Raw genomic sequence first — 22,733 nt, 5'->3', positions numbered from 1 at the left:
AGTAGTGTAATGCCTGATTTTGAGGTTAAGGGAGAGGGATTTGGATTTGTACATACTCTTACATAGGTGGTAGGCATTTTCCAATTTGATGCATCTGCTGTTCATGGCCTGATCTTCATTCATGTTTGGGGTTATCCATTCTCCTAGGTATTTGAAGGAGTTAGTCCTTTGTACTGTTTTGTCCCCCAGTGGGATTGATTTGGATGCATCTTTGATGTTGGTGATAAACTGTGTTTTGTTGATGGCGATCTTCAGCCCTACTTTAGCTGCTATGTGGTCGAGAGAGGATAGTTGATGGATAGCTTCCTCCACACTGGATGCCAGGAGTGTAAGGTCGTCTGCGAAGGCTAAACAGTTGACTGTTAACTTGTCTTTCTTGTAGCCAATTCTCAATCCAGAGTCATCCTGTAGCATTTTCGTCCACTCACGAATGACTTTTTCAAGTAGGCAATTAAAGAGGATTGGAGATAGGCCATCCCCTTGTCTAACACCTGTTTTGATCTCAAATCTCTGGGACAGTTCCCCTCTGAATTTGATTCTGGCAGTAGTGTTGGTAAGAGTTGCTTTCACTAGATTCAAGGTTTTCTTATCTAGTCCCAGTTCAGCGAGTGCCTGGAAGAGTGACTCTCTATCTACTGAATCGTAGGCCTTCTGAAAGTCAACAAATGTTGCCACGTAGGGTGAGGCGCTTAGGTTTTTGTAAGTGATGATGGTTTTGAGGTTCAAGATTTGTTCGACGCATGACCTTGACTTGCGAAACCCAGCCTGGTACTCTCCGATGCAGGAGTCTAGTTGAGCCTCTACTCTTGTGAGTAATACTTTGGAGAGTATCTTATACGTCACTGATACAAGGGAAATCCCTCTGTAGTTGTTGAGATCTGATTTGTCGCCTTTTTTGTGTAACGGGTGGATGATAGCTGAGGTCCAGTCGCTAGGTAACGCTTCTGTCACCCAGATGTTTGATATGATTTCATGGATACTTTGGATTGACTCCTCATCAGCGTATTTCCAGAGCTCTGCTATGATTCCATCCTCGCCCGCTGCTTTGTTACATTTCAATTCTGAGATGGCTTTCTTGATCTCCCCCTTTGTTGGTGGGAGAGAGTCCGACTTAGTAACGTTCTGAGGTTCGAAATGCAGTTTCTCCTTGGGTTCCCTTGAATTTAGAAGGTTGTTGAAATACTCTGCTAGAACTGTGGTGCACTCTTCTTTATTTATTTATTTATTTATTTATTTATTTATTTATTTATTTATTTATTTATTTATTTATTGGTGACAAAAGGTCCCATGAGCCTCTGGCTCGTGATAGGGACAATACAGTACATACTTTTTTAAGGCAACACAATAATTACATTACATATACAATGGCTTTTCTGTAAAGTGACAAGTACTTTTTTTTTTTTTTTTTTTACATGTTAGGATCATAATTTTTCAGAAGTATATTCAGATATTGCATGGCTGTAATATACTAAATATGGACAATATATATATTATTGTATTAATTAAAGCAAGTTATATAGAGATTATATTAAGATATCTGTAAAAGAGTAATATTCCTTCAGTTTTTTCTTAAAACATATAACCGATTTAGAGTTCTTTATAACAGGAGGCAACACATTATATTCCCTAAACATTGATGATTCTATGCCTTTCACTCCGTACTTTACTGAATTAGAATGAGAGGGATATATCCTTAATGATCCTCTAGTTTCATATCCATGAATTTCACTAAAATGGGAGAAGTTAACAGTAGAATGGGTTAATTTCCTGTCTAGCTTATACATAAAGACTGCTGATGAAAATGCAATTTGTTTATGGAATGGCAGAATATTTGACTCTGAAAAAACTTCATGTGATGGTTTGAGGAAGGGGAATCCATACATGATTTTGATGGCTCTTTTTTGTAGGATTTCCAAATTATTAATGTAATCTTTCCTACATCTTCCCCAAATAAAGCTTGCGTATGTTAGATGTGGGTGGATCATTGCATAATATATACACTTCAATTGTTGATGAGAAAAATTACTGTATCTTAATCTGTGCATTATTCCTATCAAAGGGGTAATTTTGCTGATTATATAATCAATATGGCTTTTCCAGGAAAGTGTTGAGTCTAATATTATACCAAGATACTTAGCTGAGTTGACTCGCTCTATTACTTGGTCCTTTAGGATAACAGTGTTAGCCGCTGTTATCTTATGGGCTGTTTTATGAAAGATTAGGTATTTTGTTTTAGTCACATTTATGATCATTTTTTTAGATAAAGCCCAGTCCGATAACTTGTCCAAGTCACAATTTATGTCTTCCATAATTCGCGTTTCACATAGTCCTTTGTAAGTTATTAAGATATCATCAGCAAATACTTTACATTTCCCCTTTAGTGTTAGAGATTGTATGTCATTAATATAAATCAGAAATAGAATTGGACCTAGTACTGAGCCCTGCGGTATTCCCGTTTTTGTCTGCTGCTTAAAACTTTTAGTATCGTTAATCATCACATATTGTGTTCGATTTGATAAATAATTTTGGAACCATTTGTGTGCTAAACCTCTAATTCCTGCTAATTTTAACTTGTTCAGAAATATTTTGTGGTCAACCAGGTCAAATGCTTTTTTAAGATCTATGAGTAGCCCTGCTGCTAATTTATTTTCATCTAAGGTCTTTTGAACATCTATTACTGTATCAAATACAGCATTATCAGTTCCTCTATTTGGGAGAAACGCATATTGATTATTGGAAAAGTAATTAGTTTTACACAGAAAATTTACCAATCTAATTTTTACTACCATTTCTATGAGTTTTCCAATTGCAGATAATATACTAATTGGTCTGTAATTGGATGGATCTGCGTTATCTCCTGATTTAAAGATAGGTACAATTCTGGCACATTTGAGTAATTGGGGTATTTCTCCACTGAAAATTGAATGGTTAATAATTTCCACAATATATGGCACTAAACTTCCAACACAGGTTTTTAACATGACATTGGTTATTTTATCTTCAGTTAAATTATTTTTATTTTTTAGAGAAGTGATAATTTTGAGCACTTCACATTCATCAGTAGGAGACATGAAAATACTATTAGTTTGACTTTCAGCTGTTGTGCTGCCATGAACTTGCTCATCTTCAGGAAGACCTTTTCTTATATTTTCAGCTACATTAACGTATGGTTCATTTAGGTTATTGCATATGTCCTCTGTGTTTGTAATGCTGACATCATTTACCACCAGATGGCTGATTTCATGTTTATGTCCAGGCTTCCTATTTAACACGTCATTGACTACATACCATGTTTCTTTTTGGTTTTTGCAATTCTGTAATTTGTGTTCATAATACCTTTTTTGTAACTCTCTCTTCAATTTGGTTATTTTATTACTGATTCTTTTGTATTCTTCAATTACTTCTGCAGAGGGGTTTTTAACTTTAGTTTTTGAAAACAGTGAGTCTTTGATGTGAATCAGTGTTAGTAATTCTTGGGTAACCCAAGGTTTTAGGGGAATGTCTTTGGGGTTCTTTCTTTTTATTGAAATTGAGCTGGTTTCAATTCCTGTGCTAATATACTCAATAAATTTATTATAATAAGTGTTTATATCCATTTCCTCACATTTAAATTTATTTTGTAGGATATACTGATTTAATTTGTTGTAATTTACAAATTGCTTACCACTATCTTTGATTATTGGTACTACTGGAACTGATTTTTCACTAGAAATTTCACATACCAGTAGGTAGTGATCACTTAAGTTATTTGTTATATTGAATACATGACATTTTTTACTACTATTTGTGACAAGTATGTGATCAATTAATGTGGAGGTTGTTTTTGTTACTCTAGTTGGGTATTTGTTATTGTTATTTGTTTTTCTTTTTTCAAAATGGCGCCCGGTAATGACGACGTAGTGTTTTATTCTCCGAGTAAATTAACCGTAAAATGTGACGAAAAGTGCGGAAAATGTTGAAAATTAGTGAAAAATGGAATGTTGTGTGATTCATGTGATCGATGGTGGCATTATAAGTGCGGAAATTGCCCTAGAGACGTAAAAACTAATGAAAATGTTGACTGGATTTGTGAGCAGTGTGTTCGGAATGTTGTTGTTGGGGACGGCGTTGACGAAGCACCGAAAACAGTCGATGAGGAATATAAAAGCGCATTAGAAATTATAAACATTCTAAAAAAAGGACAATGAGACTCTTAAAGTTGAAAATCAAGAATTAAAAAGAAAGACTGCGATCGCTAGAATTTGGGACTGACCATTCTTCGAGTGATATACCGGTACAAGTAACAAACTCGAGCACGTGGTGTCAAGTAGTTCGTGGATGGCCGGCTAAGAAGAAATCTACAACTGAATTTCCGGAAATAAACATTAGAAATAGGTTTTCTGCCCTAAATAATTTAATTCTGGAAGAAAGTGATCGCGCGCGTGAAACCAAATCATCGCGATCCGTTGCCGTGCCGAGTTTGAAATTTAGGCCTAGAATTCAGATTCAAGACCCAGTTAGGCCTAAATCAGCGAAGGTAGCTGTGTTTGGTGATAGCCAAGGAAGGGGAATTGCGGGAGTGATTAACGACGAGAATATAGCAGCAACCGGAGAAATATATCCAGGAGCTTCTATCAGCAACTAGGAACTTCGGGAGCGGCGATGCAGTGCTTATCATCGGTGGGACGAACGACGTAGCTCGCAACGACGCCAAGAATGTAAGATCACAACTTAAACATACACTAGGGAAGCTGACCCACACTAACGTTTTTGTAGTGAACGTGCCCCACAGGCATGATTTGAGTAGAGATTCGTGTGTGAACATTGAAGTGGACAAGGTCAATACAGATATTGTTAAAATTTGTAAACATTTTCGGAATACTCAGGTTATTGAATGCAGCAGTTTTGAGAGATACTGTTATACAAAACATGGCCTCCATCTAAACAATTCAGGTAAACGAAAGATAGGAAATATTGTTCTAGATTTTATTAATCTTAAGATATGTACTGTAAAACAGGCAACTCCCTTGAGTTATAATACTGACCAGGAAAACTAGCAGAAAGAGCCAGCTATACTTCAAGCTGGCTCAGTCAACTAGAAAAAGAAACTCAGGATAGTAAGGAATTTCAAGTTACCCAATTGCAACAGTCAAGTTTTAGGGAGGAAGGGGGTCTGAGATTGCTCTTGGTAAACTGTCAAAGTGTAGTAAATAAACAATTAAAATTCTGTACATTGATGGAATCTTATGAGACTGATGTGGTGATAGGAGTGGAATCGTGGTTGAAAGAAGGGGTGGGTAATAGAGAAGTATTTCCAGAAGGGTACACAGTCTATCGTAGAGACCGAGGAGATAAAAAGGGAGGGGGGTGTTTATTCTGGTGAAGGAAACTTACTGTTCACATGAATGGTTTACCGATGAAAGGGATGAAATATTAGGGATAAAATTAGTTTGTGATAATATGAAGGAGGTGGGAATTATAGGAACATACAGGCCTGGAAGAGAGGAAAGAGACATGGAAATCTTTGAGAAAATAATAGATTATACTCATAAAAACAACAATAATAATGATATGGTAATAATTGGGGGAGATCTAAATTTGCCTGAAGTTGAATGGAAAGGAGCTGCAAGTGAAGCCCATGAACAGAAACTGCCAAATAAGTTAATTTGGGAGGGAGGATTTACACAAGTAGTACAAGAACCGACTCGTCTCAATAACTTACTAGATGTATTCTTGGTTAAACCATGGGAAATTGTTGATAAAACTGAGGTAATTGAAGGAATAGGAGACCATAAGGCTGTAATAATGGATGTAGGACTCGTACCAAAAAGGCTTAATAAGAGGGTTACACAAGACAAGAAATTGTACAGAAATACTAAAGTTGATGAATTTGGGACTTACCTTAAATCACAATTCAGTTGTTGGATAAGTGAAGGGAGTAATGTGGATACACTTTGGGCTAAATTTAAAGGAATTATTTGGGAAGGAGAGAAGAGATTTGTACCTGTTAAGAAGGGTAAAATGACCTCAGACCCTGTTTATTATACAAGGGAAATAAGAAAATGAAAAAGAAAATGTAGAATAGTAAACAGGAAAATCAAAGAGGGTAGGGAGAGTAGAGAAACTAGAAAACAGCTAATGAGGGAACTGAATAGAGTGAAAAAGGAAGCAAAAGAGAATTATATGAATGGCATACTTCAAGAGGGTAATGACCACAAAGGGAAATGGAAAAAGCTGTATTCATATATCAGGAATCAAAAAGGAAAAGGAGTCCAAATTCCTACAATGGTGGGAGAAGGGGGTGAACACTATTTAACAGATACTGAGAAAGCAAACCTATTTAGTAGGGAATTTAGAGATTCAGTAGATGATTGTCAAGAGTTGGAAACCGAAACAGAAGATAGAGAGGGAGAGAGACAGAGGGAAACAAGAAGCTTCTCATTCACAAACGAAGATATTTTCAGAGAAATCCAACTGCTTCAGCAAGGAAAAGCTGCAGGAAGTGATCATATTACTGGGGAGGTATTAAAGACAATGGGGTGGTACATAGTGCCTTATTTAAAATTTCTCTTTGACTATGTCATAAATAATAGTGTAATACCAAAGGAATGGAAGGAATCTATAATAATACCAATTTATAAAGGAAAGGGTGATAAAAGGAAACCAGAGAACTACAGACCAATCAGCCTGACCAGTATAGTTTGTAAAATTCTGGAGAGTTTAATATCGAAGTACATCAGAGGGATATGTGATGATAAAAATTGGTTCATGAGGAGCCAGTATGGATTTAGAAAGAAATTTTCTTGTGAGGCACAACTGGTGGGATTTTAGCAGGACATATCAGATCAGTTGGATTCAGGAGGTCAGTTAGATTGCATAGCCATAGATCTTTCCAAAGCCTTTGATAGAGTGGAACATGGAATATTATTAAAGAAATTGGAGGGAATAGGATTGGACGTAAGGGTTACACGTTGGATAAAAGCATTTCTAAATTCAAGGGTTCAGAAAGTCAAAGTAGGAAATAATGTATCGCAGGAAGAGAAAGTTTGGAAGGGAATTGCACAGGGTAGTATAATCGGTCCGTTACTTTTCTTAATATACGCAAATGATTTAGGGAACAATATAACATCAAAAATAAGATTGTATGCAGATGACATAATTGTTTATAGAGAAATAAACAACATTGAGGATTGTTCAGAATTACAAAGGGACCTTGAAAGTATCCAACAATGGGTTGAAGAAAATAATATGAAGGTTAATGGAGGCAAATCAACTGTTACAACTTTTACAAACAGGAGCTTTAAAACTGAATTTGAATATACCTTGGATGAGGTAGTTATAAGTAATAATAATAATAATAATAACTTAATGTTTCCACCTTTTCAATACAATATATTCACAAAATTACAAAATTATACGGTACTAGTTTCGACCCATCTAGGGGTCATCATCAGCCGTATTGGAGCAAAGATCATTTGTGGCGAAATCCTAAGACAATATTATTTTAAAGAATAACAAGTGAATTGAGATGTTATGGTAATAGTTAATAATAGAAGGAATATACATAATCAGAGGTTTTTAACAAAGAATAAAGTATAAATGGGGTGTTGTAAAAATTATAATCATGGAAATCAGTAAGTTCTTGTATTGAAATGAAATATGGCTTAGGAAGAGGGCTTAAGGTGGGGCTGAAGGGTGCGGGAGAAAGTGTAATTGTCTTGGAAAAGTACTTTTGATTAAATTTAGGATTGAGTTTAGGTTGGCTGCATTATTGTTTCTGAGGAAAGTGATAAATAGATCGAAGAGTATGTTGGGTTTCTCAGAGATTTCATTGAGATTGTGACTGGCATTAAAGTATTGGTCTAGGTGTATGTAGTAATTTTCCATTATGTTCAGTAAAGGGCCCTTGTTTGCTAATACGAGGATGTCCATGTCTTGTTCAATATTGGTGAAATTATGGTTATAATCTTGCATGTGTTGGCCGATGGCTGAAAACTTGTTGTATTTTATTGCGTTAGTGTGCTCGTGGTATCTGATAATGAAGTTTCTCCCGGTTTGCCCGATGTAGGTTTTTTTACAGGTGGTACATTTGATCCTATAAACTCCTGATTTTAAAAAACTGCTGGTCTTGTTGATGTGTGAAGTATTGTATAAAACATTCATGTTCTTATTGTTGGTTTTGAAGGCTATTTTAACGCCTTGTTTCTTAAAGATGTTGGTTAACTTGTAGATATCATTGTTGAACGTGAAGGTGGAAAATGTTAGAGGTTTGGTTATTTCTTTTTTGAGGGTAGTTTTTGGGCGATGTTTGTGTTTATTGATTATCCTTTCTATAAAATGATTGCTGAAGCCGTTGAATTTTGCGATTCCGCGGATTGTGTTGAGTTCGTTTTTTAGATCTTTATTGGACATAGGTATGCTGAAGGCTCGGTGAACTAGGCTGTTGTATGTGGCTCGTTTGTGGGACTGGGGGTGCACTGAATCTTGGCGAATGGTGGAGGCTGTTTGAGTGGGTTTTCTGAAAATTTTATAACTGAAAGAATCTGAGTTTCTAGTGATGGTTAAATCTAGAAAGTTGATTTTTTGATTTGATTCGGATTCTAGTGTGAATTTGATATGAGGATCAATATTGTTGAGTCTTAAGAGGGTGGTGGGTGCGTTAATTGATTTCTCATTCATGATTACAAAGACATCGTCGACATATCTGGCCCAAAAGAGAATGTTTTCGAATTCGTTGTCAATTTTGGTGTATTCGAGGAAGTCCAGGTATATTTCTGCTAAGATACCTGAGGCCGGTGACCCCATTGCCAAACCATTTTGTTGATATATGACATTGTCAAAAGTGAAGAAGTTATTGTCGATGATAAGTTTTAATATTGTGATAAAGTCTTGTATCTCTAGTTTGCTTAAGTGGCTGTTTTTGTTTAAATTGTTTATAATTATCGGAATTAATTTTGATACTTGTATGCTTGGGTACATGTTTACAATATCGAAAGAGTGGATGGAGTGATCCGGTTGCAAATTGAACTTGTTTAGTTTTTCTACTAGCTCAGATGTGTTTTTAATAGACTTTTTGGATAAGAATTGATAATTTTTTCTTAAGAAACATTGGATGAATTGTGATATTCTGTATAAGGGGCTCGGTCTATAGTTGATAATTGGCCGGATGGGAATTCCGGTTTTGTGAATTTTGGGAAGAGCTTTAGCAGTGGGGAGTCCTGGGTTCATATGTATGAGTTTGGATTTTTCCTGTTCGGTAAATAAAAATGAAGTGTTTTTAAGAGTTTGTAATTAAAGACAACGAACTCATCATAACCAAAGCTGACAAAGGCAATGCAACAGTTATCATGGATAAAAAAGTATATATTGAAAAAACAAAAAACTTTTTCACAGACAGCTCATTTTCCATAATCAAAAAAGACCCCACCCAAAAAATTCAAAAACTACTTAAACAAACTCTTAAAAACACTTCATTTTTATTTACCGAACAGGAAAAATCCAAACTCATACATATGAACCCAGGACTCCCCACTGCTAAAGCTCTTCCCAAAATTCACAAAACCGGAATTCCCATCCGGCCAATTATCAACTATAGACCGAGCCCCTTATACAGAATATCACAATTCATCCAATGTTTCTTAAGAAAAAATTATCAATTCTTATCCAAAAAGTCTATTAAAAACACATCTGAGCTAGTAGAAAAACTAAACAAGTTCAATTTGCAACCGGATCACTCCATCCACTCTTTCGATATTGTAAACATGTACCCAAGCATACAAGTATCAAAATTAATTCCGATAATTATAAACAATTTAAACAAAAACAGCCACTTAAGCAAACTAGAGATACAAGACTTTATCACAATATTAAAACTTATCATCGACAATAACTTCTTCACTTTTGACAATGTCATATATCAACAAAATGGTTTGGCAATGGGGTCACCGGCCTCAGGTATCTTAGCAGAAATATACCTGGACTTCCTCGAATACACCAAAATTGACAACGAATTCGAAAACATTCTCTTTTGGGCCAGATATGTCGACGATGTCTTTGTAATCATGAATGAGAAATCAATTAACGCACCCACCACCCTCTTAAGACTCAACAATATTGATCCTCATATCAAATTCACACTAGAATCCGAATCAAATCAAAAAATCAACTTTCTAGATTTAACCATCACTAGAAACTCAGATTCTTTCAGTTATAAAATTTTCAGAAAACCCACTCAAACAGCCTCCACCATTCGCCAAGATTCAGTGCACCCCCAGTCCCACAAACGAGCCACATACAACAGCCTAGTTCACCGAGCCTTCAGCATACCTATGTCCAATAAAGATCTAAAAAACGAACTCAACACAATCCGCGGAATCGCAAAATTCAACGGCTTCAGCAATCATTTTATAGAAAGGATAATCAATAAACACAAACATCGCCCAAAAACTACCCTCAAAAAAGAAATAACCAAACCTCTAACATTTTCCACCTTCACGTTCAACAATGATATCTACAAGTTAACCAACATCTTTAAGAAACAAGGCGTTAAAATAGCCTTCAAAACCAACAATAAGAACATGAATGTTTTATACAATACTTCACACATCAACAAGACCAGCAGTTTTTTAAAATCAGGAGTTTATAGGATCAAATGTACCACCTGTAAAAAAACCTACATCGGGCAAACCGGGAGAAACTTCATTATCAGATACCACGAGCACACTAACGCAATAAAATACAACAAGTTTTCAGCCATCGGCCAACACATGCAAGATTATAACCATAATTTCACCAATATTGAACAAGACATGGACATCCTCGTATTAGCAAACAAGGGCCCTTTACTGAACATAATGGAAAATTACTACATACACCTAGACCAATACTTTAATGCCAGTCACAATCTCAATGAAATCTCTGAGAAACCCAACATACTCTTCGATCTATTTATCACTTTCCTCAGAAACAATAATGCAGCCAACCTAAACTCAATCCTAAATTTAATCAAAAGTACTTTTCCAAGACAATTACACTTTCTCCCGCACCCTTCAGCCCCACCTTAAGCCCTCTTCCTAAGCCATATTTCATTTCAATACAAGAACTTACTGATTTCCATGATTATAATTTTTACAACACCCCATTTATACTTTATTCTTTGTTAAAAACCTCTGATTATGTATATTCCTTCTATTATTAACTATTACCATAACATCTCAATTCACTTGTTATTCTTTAAAATAATATTGTCTTAGGATTTCGCCACAAATGATCTTTGCTCCAATACGGCTGATGATGACCCCTAGATGGGTCGAAACTAGTACCGTATAATTTTGTAATTTTGTGAATATATTGTATTGAAAAGGTGGAAACATTAAGTTATTATTATTATTATTATTACTTATATATTGTTCAATACGGACCAAAAACATGAAATTCATAACCATCAATGAGGTAGTTATCCCAAAAGATGGCAAGTGCAAATACTTAGGTGTGAGATTTGAAAGTAATTTGCACTGGAAGGGTCATATTGATGACATTGTTGGGAAAGCATACAGATCATTACATGTCATAATGAGGCTACTTAAAGGATGCAACAAAGAATTAAAAGAAAAAAATTACTTGAGTATGGTTCGTCCATTATTGGAATATGCAAACAGTGTTTGGGATCCTCACCAAGAATACCTAATAAAAGAAATAGATAGTGTGCAGAGGAAAGCAGCAAGATTTGTAACAGGGGATTTCAGGAGAAAGAGTAGTGTATCAGAAATGTTAAAGGAACTTGGGTGGGAAACTTTAAGTAAGAGAAGGGAGAAAACTAGACTTACAGGATTATATAGAGCCTATACAGGAGAAGAAGCATGGGGAGATATCCGTGAGAGGCTTCAGTTGGAAAATAATTATATCGGCAGGACTGACCACAAATATAAAATTAGAAGGAATTTTAGCAGAAGCGATTGGGGTAAATTTTCATTCATTGGGAAGGGTGTGAAGGAGTGGAACAGTTTACCAGGGGTAGTGTTTGATCCTTTTCCAAAATCTGTACAGATATTCAAGAAGAGAATAAACAGCAACAGAGAAAATAAATGAAATGTTAGAGGGCATTCGACCAGTGCAGGTTATTGTATATAAAAAAATGTGTGTGAATAAATTAATTCCATCCCCTGGTCTAAGGAGTTTGGACAGCCAAAGTAGGGGACTGCCTGTAGGGGTGAAGTACAGTGGGGACTTCGAGGGCCCTGGGACCGCTACGGTAGCTGTGAAGGCCCTTCAGGAACTCTGAAAAGTGGTGGCAAAAGGGGCTCTGGTTAAGACGCAGCAGGTCGTTATGCTACTTAGGATCCAGAACGGGTTAAAAAAAAAAAAAAAAAAAAGTAAATAAATAAATGCAATGTAAATATTAATGTTATACCAGTTGTATAGTATCATTTGAAGTAATTCCACATACTGTATATCAGTTGACTATATTTGTAAGTAGGACAGGATATATTATAAGTAGAATTTTGTAAACAATATAAATTTATTAAGGATGAGCTGTGTGTTTAATAGAAAACATTGTTAGCGTAAATTGTATAATATTGTATTATAGGAAAAATTTTCTTCTCTTGTTAATTTAATATTTAGTGCTTGACAATAATGTATTTTAGTGTACCATTTGCCACCGAGGTAGACACCTCATTTGCAAATAAAGAGATTTTTGATTTTTTTGTTTTTGATTACATGTTATATAGCCGTAAGTTGTTATTAAATTGTCATACAAAGTTCTGTTTCTGGAGGTAGAAAGCAAGTCTATATTTGTATCTCCAAGTATTATTGAAGTATGCCCTGAACTGCTATTTAGGATATTTTCTAGATCAAACAAAAAACTTGGTGAGTTACTATCCTGTGGGTTATAAATGGTAATGATTTCATATCTTTGATTTCCTTTTGTAATCATGACTTGCAGTATGCTATGAGATTTATTTATTTCATTTATGACATTGCTTTTCCATTTGTTTGAAACATAAAGCGAAACACCCCCACCTATCTGCTCTCTTACCACATGATGAGAAGTGTAGTTTTTTATTTCAAAAGCGTGGGTTAGTTTGTTGGTTAACCAATTTTCGGAGATTGCAAGAATATCTACTTCTTTAATCTGATCTAAGATAATTTGTATATTATCAAATTTATTTTTCATGCTTTGTGCATTTATGTGTAGGCCTTTCAATTCACATGATCTACTTTCTGAAACTCTATCTTTAGTATAATTATATAGGGTTTCACATTTAAATTCGTGTACTTCAAGAAATTTGTTTTCAGGATCCAGGTTTGGTTATGTAAGGACAAAAATTTGAAATTAAGAAAAGAAAGCTTGGAGTTGAAGCGGGCACAACACAGGGAAAGGTTACCTCGTTGTTTCCAGATCAGCTGGAGTGAGCAAGTTCATGCAGAACTTCAGGGTTTGCCACTAGCCTCGAAGGACCGTCCTGGAACTTACGGATATACACTTTACAGTCCCTGACCCATGTGCCAAATATTTTCCCCTGTTGCCGTAGTTCGCGGCATTTTTTGGCGAGGGTCTCATTCCTAGGCGTTAAGTGCTCGTTGATATAGATGTTATTTACAGAGCTATATCCGATTTCGTTCGTTTTTAGTGTCTTTTTTTTGTCGTCTGCTACTGAGGATTTCTTCTTTCTTCCATCGATTAACAAACTTCACGATGATAGGTTGTGGTCCAGGTTTCGTGGATGGAAGTCTGTGTGCAGCGTCAATATCTTCGGGCTTTATATCGACTCCCAGCGCCTTGCCAACTTCAGTTACTTTCTGGAACACTTTTTCATCCTTTTCAGCAGGAACTCCATACACTAGTAAATTGTTTTTGCGTTGATACTGCTTCAAGTCTTCTAGCTCGTTCACGGCTGCCGTTGTCGCAATTTCCGCATTTTTCTTATCTTTCCTCAAAGTGTCTAGTTCTTTCTTGAGGTCGTCATATTTTTCGGAAAGAAAGGTCGCTAATTTCCGTAATTCTTTGTTTTCTTCCGTTAGTACTTTGAGGGACTCTTCCAGTTGTTTGGAGAAGTTCGCCATAACCTCATTTATGTTAGGTTGTGCAATGCAGTCTTCACGTTTACACGACCATTGGAATTGTTCTTCCTTACGGAAGTTTTGGAGAGTTTCTTTGTTCATTTTTACACATGTTACGTGGAATCAACGTTCGCATTTACCATCACAGCCTACAGCCTGTTGATTGTTTTTTATTTTCTTGCCACACGGGGAGCACACGAACACCATGATGTTGTTTATCTTATTTATTTAGTTGTAGCTGTTTGAGTGCTAATTAGATTTTGTTTTAATGGTTTCCTGAATTATTAATGTCACTGATCTGCAGTATATTCCTGAAGAATTGTGGATATTACTCACATAAATTTGTTTTTTTCGTCACTTCACTTAATATATCACACACTCACTGCCGCCATTATACTCTTATTATACTTTATACTTTAAGGCAGAAACAGGTTCAAAGAAGGTTATTCCAGGAATCATTAATGAACAAGGGGAGTGTGTATGTGAGGATCTTCAAAAGGCAGAAGTATTCAGTCAGCAGTATGTAAAGATTGTTGGTTACTAGGATAATGTCCAGATAGGGGAGGTGAGTAATATTAAAGAAGCATTAAAATTTACCTATGATAACAATGACATTTACAGTAAGATACAAAAGTTGAAAACTAGAAAAGCAGCTGGAATTGATAAGGTTTTGGGAAATATACTAAAGACAATGGGTTGGGATATAGTACCATATCTGAAATACTTATTTCATTATTGTTTGGTTGAAGGAGCTATACCAACTGAATGGAGAGTTGCTATAGTAGCCCATGTGTATAAAGGATAGGGTGATTGACATAAAACTGAAAATTACAGGCCAGTCAGTTTGACATGCATTGCATGTAATTTTTGGGAAAGCATTCTTTCTGATTGTATTAGACATGTTTGCAAAATTAATAACTGGTTCGATAGAAGGCAGTTTGGGTCTAGGAAAGGTTGTTAGACTAAAGCTCAGCTTGTAGGATTTCAGCAAGATATAGCAGATATCCTGGATTAAGGAGGCCAAATGGACTGTATTGCAATTGACCTATCTAAGGCACTTGATAGGGTAGATCATGGAAGACTACTGGCAAAAATGAGTGCTATTGGAGTAGAAAAAATAGTGACTGAATGGGTGGTTATATTTCTAGAAAATAGAACTCGGAGAATTAGAGTAGGCGAAGCTTTATCTGACCCTGTAACAATTAAGAGGAGAATTCCTCAAGGCAGTATTATTGAACCTTTATGTTTTGTTATATATATCACTGATATGTGTAAAGAAGTGAAATCAGGGATAAGGCTGTTTGCAGATGATGTTATTCTGTACAGAGTAATAAAATAAGTTTCAAGATTGTGAGCGGCTGCAGGGTGACCTTGATAGTGTTGTGAGATGGACGGTGGGCAATGGCATGATGATAAACGGGGTTAAAAGTCAGGTTGTTTCACAAATAGGAAACGTCCTCTCAGTTTTAATTATTGTGTTGATGGGGTGAAAGTTCCTTTTGGGGATCATTGTAAGTATCTAGGTGTTAATATAAGAAAAGACCTTCTTTGAGGTAGTCACATAAATATGATTGTTAATAAAGGGTACAGATGTCTGCACATAGTTATGAGGGTATTTAGGGGTTGTAGTAAGGATGTGAAGGAGAGGGCATATAGGTCTCTGGTAAGACCCCAACTAGAGTATGGTTCCAGTGTATGGGACCCTCACCAGGATTACCTGATTCAAGAACTGGAAAAAATCCACAGAAAAGCAGCTTGATTGTTCTGGGTGATTTCCAACAAAAAAGTAGCGTTACAAAAATGTTGCAAAGTTTGGGCTGGGAAGACTTGGGAGAAAGGAGACGAGCTGCTCGATTAAGTGGTATGTAAAGTCAAATAATAATACTAGATTATAAATTTCACCTGTTCAATACATGTTCCAAGCTGTCGGTGGAGAGATGGCGTGGGAGGACATCTGCAGACGAATAAGTTTGAGCGGTGTCTTTAAAAGTAGGAAAGATCACAATATCAAGATAAAGTTGGAATTCATGAGGACAAATTGGGGCAAATATTCGTTTATAGGAAGGGGAGTTAGGGACTGGAACAACTTACCAATTTAAGAAAAGGCTAGGAAAACAACAGATAGGGAATCTGCCACCTGGGCAACAACACGGGAAAACTGAAAATCCGGGAACGAATGAACCATCAACAATATTTGGCTAAACATCACAAAAAAGAAATATGTATACTTATAATCTTACGAACACCCCTAAACCAAACCAAACCAAACTACCATCCCAATGGCCCTTCCGCCTACCAAGCGTCCGCTGCCCGGTCCGAAGGCCTGCAGATTACGAGGTGATGCATGGTCAGTGTGACAAATCTTCTTGGCCGTTATTTCTGGCTCTCTAGACCGGGATCGCTATCTCACCATTAAATAGCTCCTCAATTAAAGGTAATCGTAGAATGAGTGAACCTGGATCTAGCCCTTATATCCGGGCAAAAATGCCTGACCTGGCTGGGAATCGTACCCGGGCCCTTCGGCTGAGAGGCAGGCAAGTTCGACCGCGGGGCTGGCTTCAAACGTTAATTACCGGGACGCGACTTAAAAATCTTGAAACTTTACATTCAGTTTTACCAGGGAAACTTCATCAGTTTCCTCTGAAAACTTCTTTCAGTTCAGCGGCTTTGATTAGCCAAGCTTTTCGAAAAATTGAATACCCGGTACGCCAAGCCAAACAACAATCAACCACAAGTAGTTTTTAATTCTCAAATACAATAAAATAAAGCACGTTGGATATAAAAGCACCCAATATGATGGGGAAATCTCCCTTTTTTTAAAAATCTTCCATTGCAATTTGGTCACCGGTATACTGTTTGTAGTCAGTTTATGGAAATCTTGTACCTACATGGACTTTTAAAGGTTATGTTGAACTTGAGGATATGGTTTTGAATGTAAAAGCCCTCTTTATGACAAAATAATAATCTTGTTTAATAAGTTGAACCTTCAAGACAAAAAAATTTCAAAGTTTTTCAGACAAAACCAATAAGCACTCCCACTAAGCCGATAAACATATCACACCCCTCCTCCTCTCCGAACGCAAACAACTCCTCCCCATGCGCGAACCACAAGCCCATAGCCCCGCCACACACACTTACAATACAAGGAGCAGAACGTTGGCAACTGCCAGTATTCCAAAATCCTTTCACACGACAAGATAAGAATCCAGCAATATAAAATGTAAGCGATAACGCTACAGACTCGAAAGTTTACGCGTAAATCCTCCCTTCTTTTTCTTCCATTCTTTCAATTTAATTAATTATAGATCTCTCCTTCCTTTCAGAGTTTGCACACATTGAACAGCATAACATAAAACTTATAACATAATTTGACAACCCCCCTTTCAACTAGTAAATCAACATCTGAACACTCTAACAACAGTGAAGCACACCATCAACATAGAATATTGTTCAACAGATGAAGATGATATAATGACACTTCAACAGTTCTCATAAGTTATTTAATTGTTCAACATAGGTTCTCAAGTAGAACTACAACATGAAAACAACGTTCTTCTGTGCCAGGCACACTATCAACTTAGAATATTGCCCAACATAAGAAGATGGTCTAATGATATTTCAATAGCCTCATCAAGTTGTTTGCTAATAATTTGTTCAACATAGGTGTTCAAGTGGAACTACAACATAAATATAATGTCTTTCTGGGCCAGTTACAAACTATGAACTTAGAACTTATTCGATATCTTTTGAATAAGACTTTATCAAGTACACGTCCCAAGGTCCAATATTACGTAAATGTGGCATAGTGTTGGAATGCATTTTCTTATTAAGTTTTTATATAATCAATTTTATCTTTGTTCTCTATTTACTTTCATTATTTTCTAAACAACTATTTCATACTTTTATTCATATTTAACAGTGACTATGGCTCAAGGCCATCAACATTGTTAACTGCACTTGTATCTAAATCTAGTTACTCATGTGAAGTTTTTTAATGTATTCAGTTATGTAGTATATTCTAGATCAGAATGAAAATCAGGTACCTGACATGGTTTGAGGTAATGCTACGGCTGATGATGTCCCATAGGAAAGGGTGAAACATGTACTAATTCTTATTTTAATGAGGATTTAACTCTAATTTAAATATTGAGTTGTATTGAATAGGTGGAAGAAAAATAATATTTCGTAAGTGGTATGTTCCGAGCTATCAGTGGAGAGATGGCGTGGAATGACATTAGTAGACGAATAAGTTTGAGTGGTGTTTTTAAAAGTAGGATGCTCAAATTATGAAGATAAAGTTGGAATTCAAGAGGACAAATTGGGGCAAATATTTGTTCATAGGGAGAGGAGTTAGGGATTGGAATAAGTTACCAATAAATTTCAAAATTCTTTGCAATTATTTAAGAAAAGACTAGGTAAACAACAAACAGGGAATCTGCCACCTGGGCGACTGCCCTAAATGCATATCTGTGGTGATTGATTGATTGATTGATTGATTGATTGATTGATTGATTGATTGATTGATTGATTGATTGATTGATTGATTGATTGATCAAAATTCATCTTCTTTTCATGCACTATATTATGACAAGAACAGAATAGAAACATACAGTAAAGTTGGTGGCCTTCGTGACCAACTGGCCCATTCAATCTCTGCTTAGCCTGGTAGTATTTAAAGGTGCTCATACAATAGCCTCATGTTGATAGATTTTCTACCATATAACAGAACTCCTACAGGACAAAATTCTGACTCCTCAGTCTCTTCCAAAACTGTAAAAGAGTTAATAGGATGTAAAACCATTATTATTATTATTATTATTATTATTATTATTATTATTATTATTATTATTATTATTATTATTATCATCATCATGAACTAATCACAAACATATGCTAACCATATTCTCCTATATTTGATTTTTGAATAAAGTAATTTACACCTTTTTTATATGTACAGTAGAAGTCTGCTATAGCGAGTATTGCATATAGCGAGAACTCAGTTATAACGACAGCTTTTTTCCGTCCGTTGAAAATTTGTATATTAAACTGTGTATTATCCTTCGGTTACAGCGAGAACCCTATCAGTGATGCATCTGTTATTACGAGTGATTAAGTGTGCATTATTTTTTCCATTATCAATATTTATGCACTCCAGCGATTATATTGAACGTGATTAATCATCTTCGGTATAGATTTTTCGCTATGTGTACTAGCGAACACTCTCGTCGACATTCAAACTCGTCGACTGATGATCTATAAACACAATTCGAAATGAAAGAGAACATATTTACGTAATAAATGCATCAATAACGTTGGCTGATAGCAGTAGTTAACACATTAGAAATAAAGGCTGAAGTAAACGATCGCTTAGTTTTAAAACTATGTACTGAAATTAAGCAAGAATATGATACACCTCAAAATACAATGCAAGTATGAAGAATGAGATTTCCACCTAACCAATACTTTATTACAAAATGTTTAAAGTTATCTACATTGAAACAGTACTGGTTTCGACCTGTAAAAAGGTCATCATCAGCTGTTGGTGAATCTGCTTAATAGCGATTGTACGTAAACATTACTAAAACTAATTTAACAAGAATGCCTTATTCTAATATAATATTACTATTAAGATATATACATATGGTACAATATGGGGCTTAGACTCGTTGGAGTTCCATTGAAAAATCTGTGCTGTTGCCAACATTATGTCAAAGAATATACATATATACATATGGTGCAATAAAGGGCTTTGGCTTGCTGGAGTCCCTTGAATGCCACACACTCCAAAAATAGTATAACAGAGGTTGAAAATACAGTTCCTATAGGATAGAGGATCACTGAGGTTTCGGTGTTAAGTTGAAACGTCTTTGCAGCATGTCGGCACTGAGACCAACCATTGTGAATACACAATCAAGGTGCTTTGTTGGGCCGCAATTTTGCGGGGAGCGTAATCGACTGAGGTTCTGTAGCTTGTTCATTCTTAGTGTATGATGTTGCTGATAAATACTAATTTTCAGGTTCCTTGTTGAGGCATGTCATGCTATGGATGAAGTTTTGAAATTAAAGAAAGGTTGATAGAGTTCCCCTCTTCACACTTGCATTTGTGCTCAGGTAAATTCAAAATCTGAGAAAGAAAAAGGAAGTGGAATTAGAATAACTGATAGAGAGTGCCTGCTAAATGGAAGTAGGAATTAGAATAACTGATAGAGAGTGCCTGTTAAATGGTTTGTGTGCTATAGAGTGTGTGTTGCTTACGTGTGGGCTGGATATGTCTTCAAGTGTAGTCACACTCTTCGACCGTGAATTTATGAGGTTAAACTTAGCCATGTGCGAGAGAAATGACTTTGACGTTTTTGACAGTCATCTCGAATGCGACAACACTTTGATCGACTCGGGTTGAAACTTGAAGGTGCGAGTTTCAACATACGCGCCACAGTTGAAGGATGCAGATGCCTGTCCACTTTCTGGAATTTGTCTTCATTCGATTCGATTTCACGACTTTTTCAGTATCTATAACGGGGCTACCAGAACACTACACTACTATATGCTCTACACTAGTCAACTTCACACAGTTATGTTTCTAATCTCTCTCTCTTTTTTTTTTTTTTACAAGTTGCTTTACATCGCACCGACACAGATAGGTCTTATGGCAATGATGGGACGGGAAAGGCTAGGAGGGGGAAGGAAGCAGCCATGGCCTTAATTAAGGTACTGCCCCAGCATTTGCTTGATGTAAAAATGGGAAACCATGAAAAACCATCTTCAGGGCTACCGACAGTGGGTTTCGAACCCACTGTCTCCCAAATACTGGATACTGGCCACATTTAAGTGACTGCAGCTATCGAGATTAGTATGTTACTAATCCTTACGTAGTCGATCTCGCAATAATATTCGCTACCCTTCACCGTGTCACTCAACACAATAAATTTCTAACTTCAGAATAGAATGCAAAATACAAACAAAAAAAAGGCATACTGGGTTATTCAGCAATATCAGTGTAAACCAGAAATGAAAATTAAACTTTCCTGAGGCTAATGGCTTACTTCCCGAAGCTATAATTTACTTCTAAATTTCCGAAATCCAAGGCCATTTCCCGTTTTCGCATAACTTTCCCCGACCTGACTTCTGTGGCGAGGGCTCTGATTTGTGTTTGAAATCGAGTTCCTTTCACAAGGTATGACAAAGAACAATTTCAGGGCTGGGAAAAATGTGGTCGTACTGAGCGGTAGTAATGAAAATTTGTTACATGATAAGTGGGGTATATTTAAATAGATTTAATACGACGTGAATTGGGACTTTGAATTTACGACATGCTAAGTGAGAAATCGTCTTAATGAGGAATGCACTATGAAGTTTCATAGTATTTTCTCAACGTCTGGTTAAATTTCGGAAAGGCTATTTCTGAGTAATTTATAGCGAAAAAGTTATTACTCTACTTGTTCTTGAAATATGTTTTCATGATATACATGAGGTTAAGTTAGGTTAGGTGACTCTGTTTGAATAAGAAAACAAACGCTTGCTACAGAAACCACTGGAGTGATTACTTCTAGAATTTTTCAGAATGAAATTTAACATACGCGTTCACGTTGTCTCAGAATTAGTAAACCAACTTACGAGTAAGCCGTAGTATGGAAATCTGTGAAATTGCAGCTTTTGAATGAACGGATTGCCGTTCCATATCTATTTTAATGTGTGTGGATTTTTTCCTCTAACTTTTACAAAAGTTGGATATAAGAACAATCTGCTATAGTGAGTAAATTTTTCGCTGTCATGAAATCTCGCTATAACGGACTTCTATTGTATTTAATACTTCTGTGAATTTGCTATAGGTATATGAAGTTCTGTCATCCAGTATTTATATCAGATCTTTTATTTGCAGAGAACAAGGTTCGTTTGAATGAAGAAACTGATAAACTTAAGGACTACCGCTTTACAAAGTGGATGTCAAAGAATGTAAAGCTGCAAGGTATTCCTCCATCAGCCTTCTATAGTGATCCCCACAAACCTCTGGGAGAAAGTTATGTACGATATTGCTTCTTCAAGGTAAGTGTTGTCCATTTGTTTTTAAATAAAAGTAACATGAAATATCATTTACTTTCTCTGTATGATTAATTGGTATAGAACTGTCATGTTTAGAATTTTTTATATCGGAGTGAATGATGCAATGGGAGAGGAAAATTCTGGTCAAGTGCAATGAAACTGTGAAGCCACTGTGATAGCATGAGTCTCACCAGTTGTTTTACGTATTAATTTTTGTGTTGGAATCTTGTTACATGTAGGGTAGTCTTTCACAAATGAGAATATTTCCTAGCCTTTTGTACAGCCTTGTAAAAGAATGATTTTAGGGATCTCTTGCTTCACTGTAAAGTCATTAAAAAGTATTTTTTGATGAATAAAACTAACTAGAATGTGTCCCTGACACCTGTAGATTCATCCAACCGCATTGAGAAGAAAGCACAGACTGGGCGAGTTGGCCTTATGGTTAGGGGTGCCCAGCTGTGAGCTTGGATCCGGGAGAAAGTGGGTTTGAACCCCACTGTTGGCAGCCCTGTAGATGGTTTTCCGTGTTTCCCATTTTCATACCATGCAAATGCTGGGGCTGTACCTTAATTAAGGCCACAGCCGCTTTCTTCCCATTCCTAGGCCTTTCCTGTCCCATCGTTGCCATAAGACCTATCTGTGTTGGTGCGACA

General features: G+C 36.2%; 1 protein-coding gene across 2 annotated transcripts in view; it reads left to right on the top strand.

Moving 5' to 3' along the window:
* The window catches only part of Kyat (Kynurenine aminotransferase), a 157,461-nt gene that overhangs the window by 119,328 nt on the left and 15,400 nt on the right, over positions 1-22,733 (top strand). For both annotated transcript variants that reach the window (XM_067138480.2, XM_067138481.2), the window contains exon 8: positions 21,920-22,083. In XM_067138480.2, the coding sequence (XP_066994581.1) occupies positions 21,920-22,083 (164 nt within the window). The remainder of the gene's footprint in view (positions 1-21,919; positions 22,084-22,733) is intronic.

Source organism: Anabrus simplex, chromosome 1 (assembly GCF_040414725.1).
Source record: "Anabrus simplex isolate iqAnaSimp1 chromosome 1, ASM4041472v1, whole genome shotgun sequence".
NCBI lineage: Eukaryota > Metazoa > Arthropoda > Insecta > Orthoptera > Tettigoniidae > Anabrus > Anabrus simplex.
The sequence above is the reverse complement of the archived record's forward strand: the minus strand, read 5'-3'. Positions and strand labels throughout refer to the sequence as shown.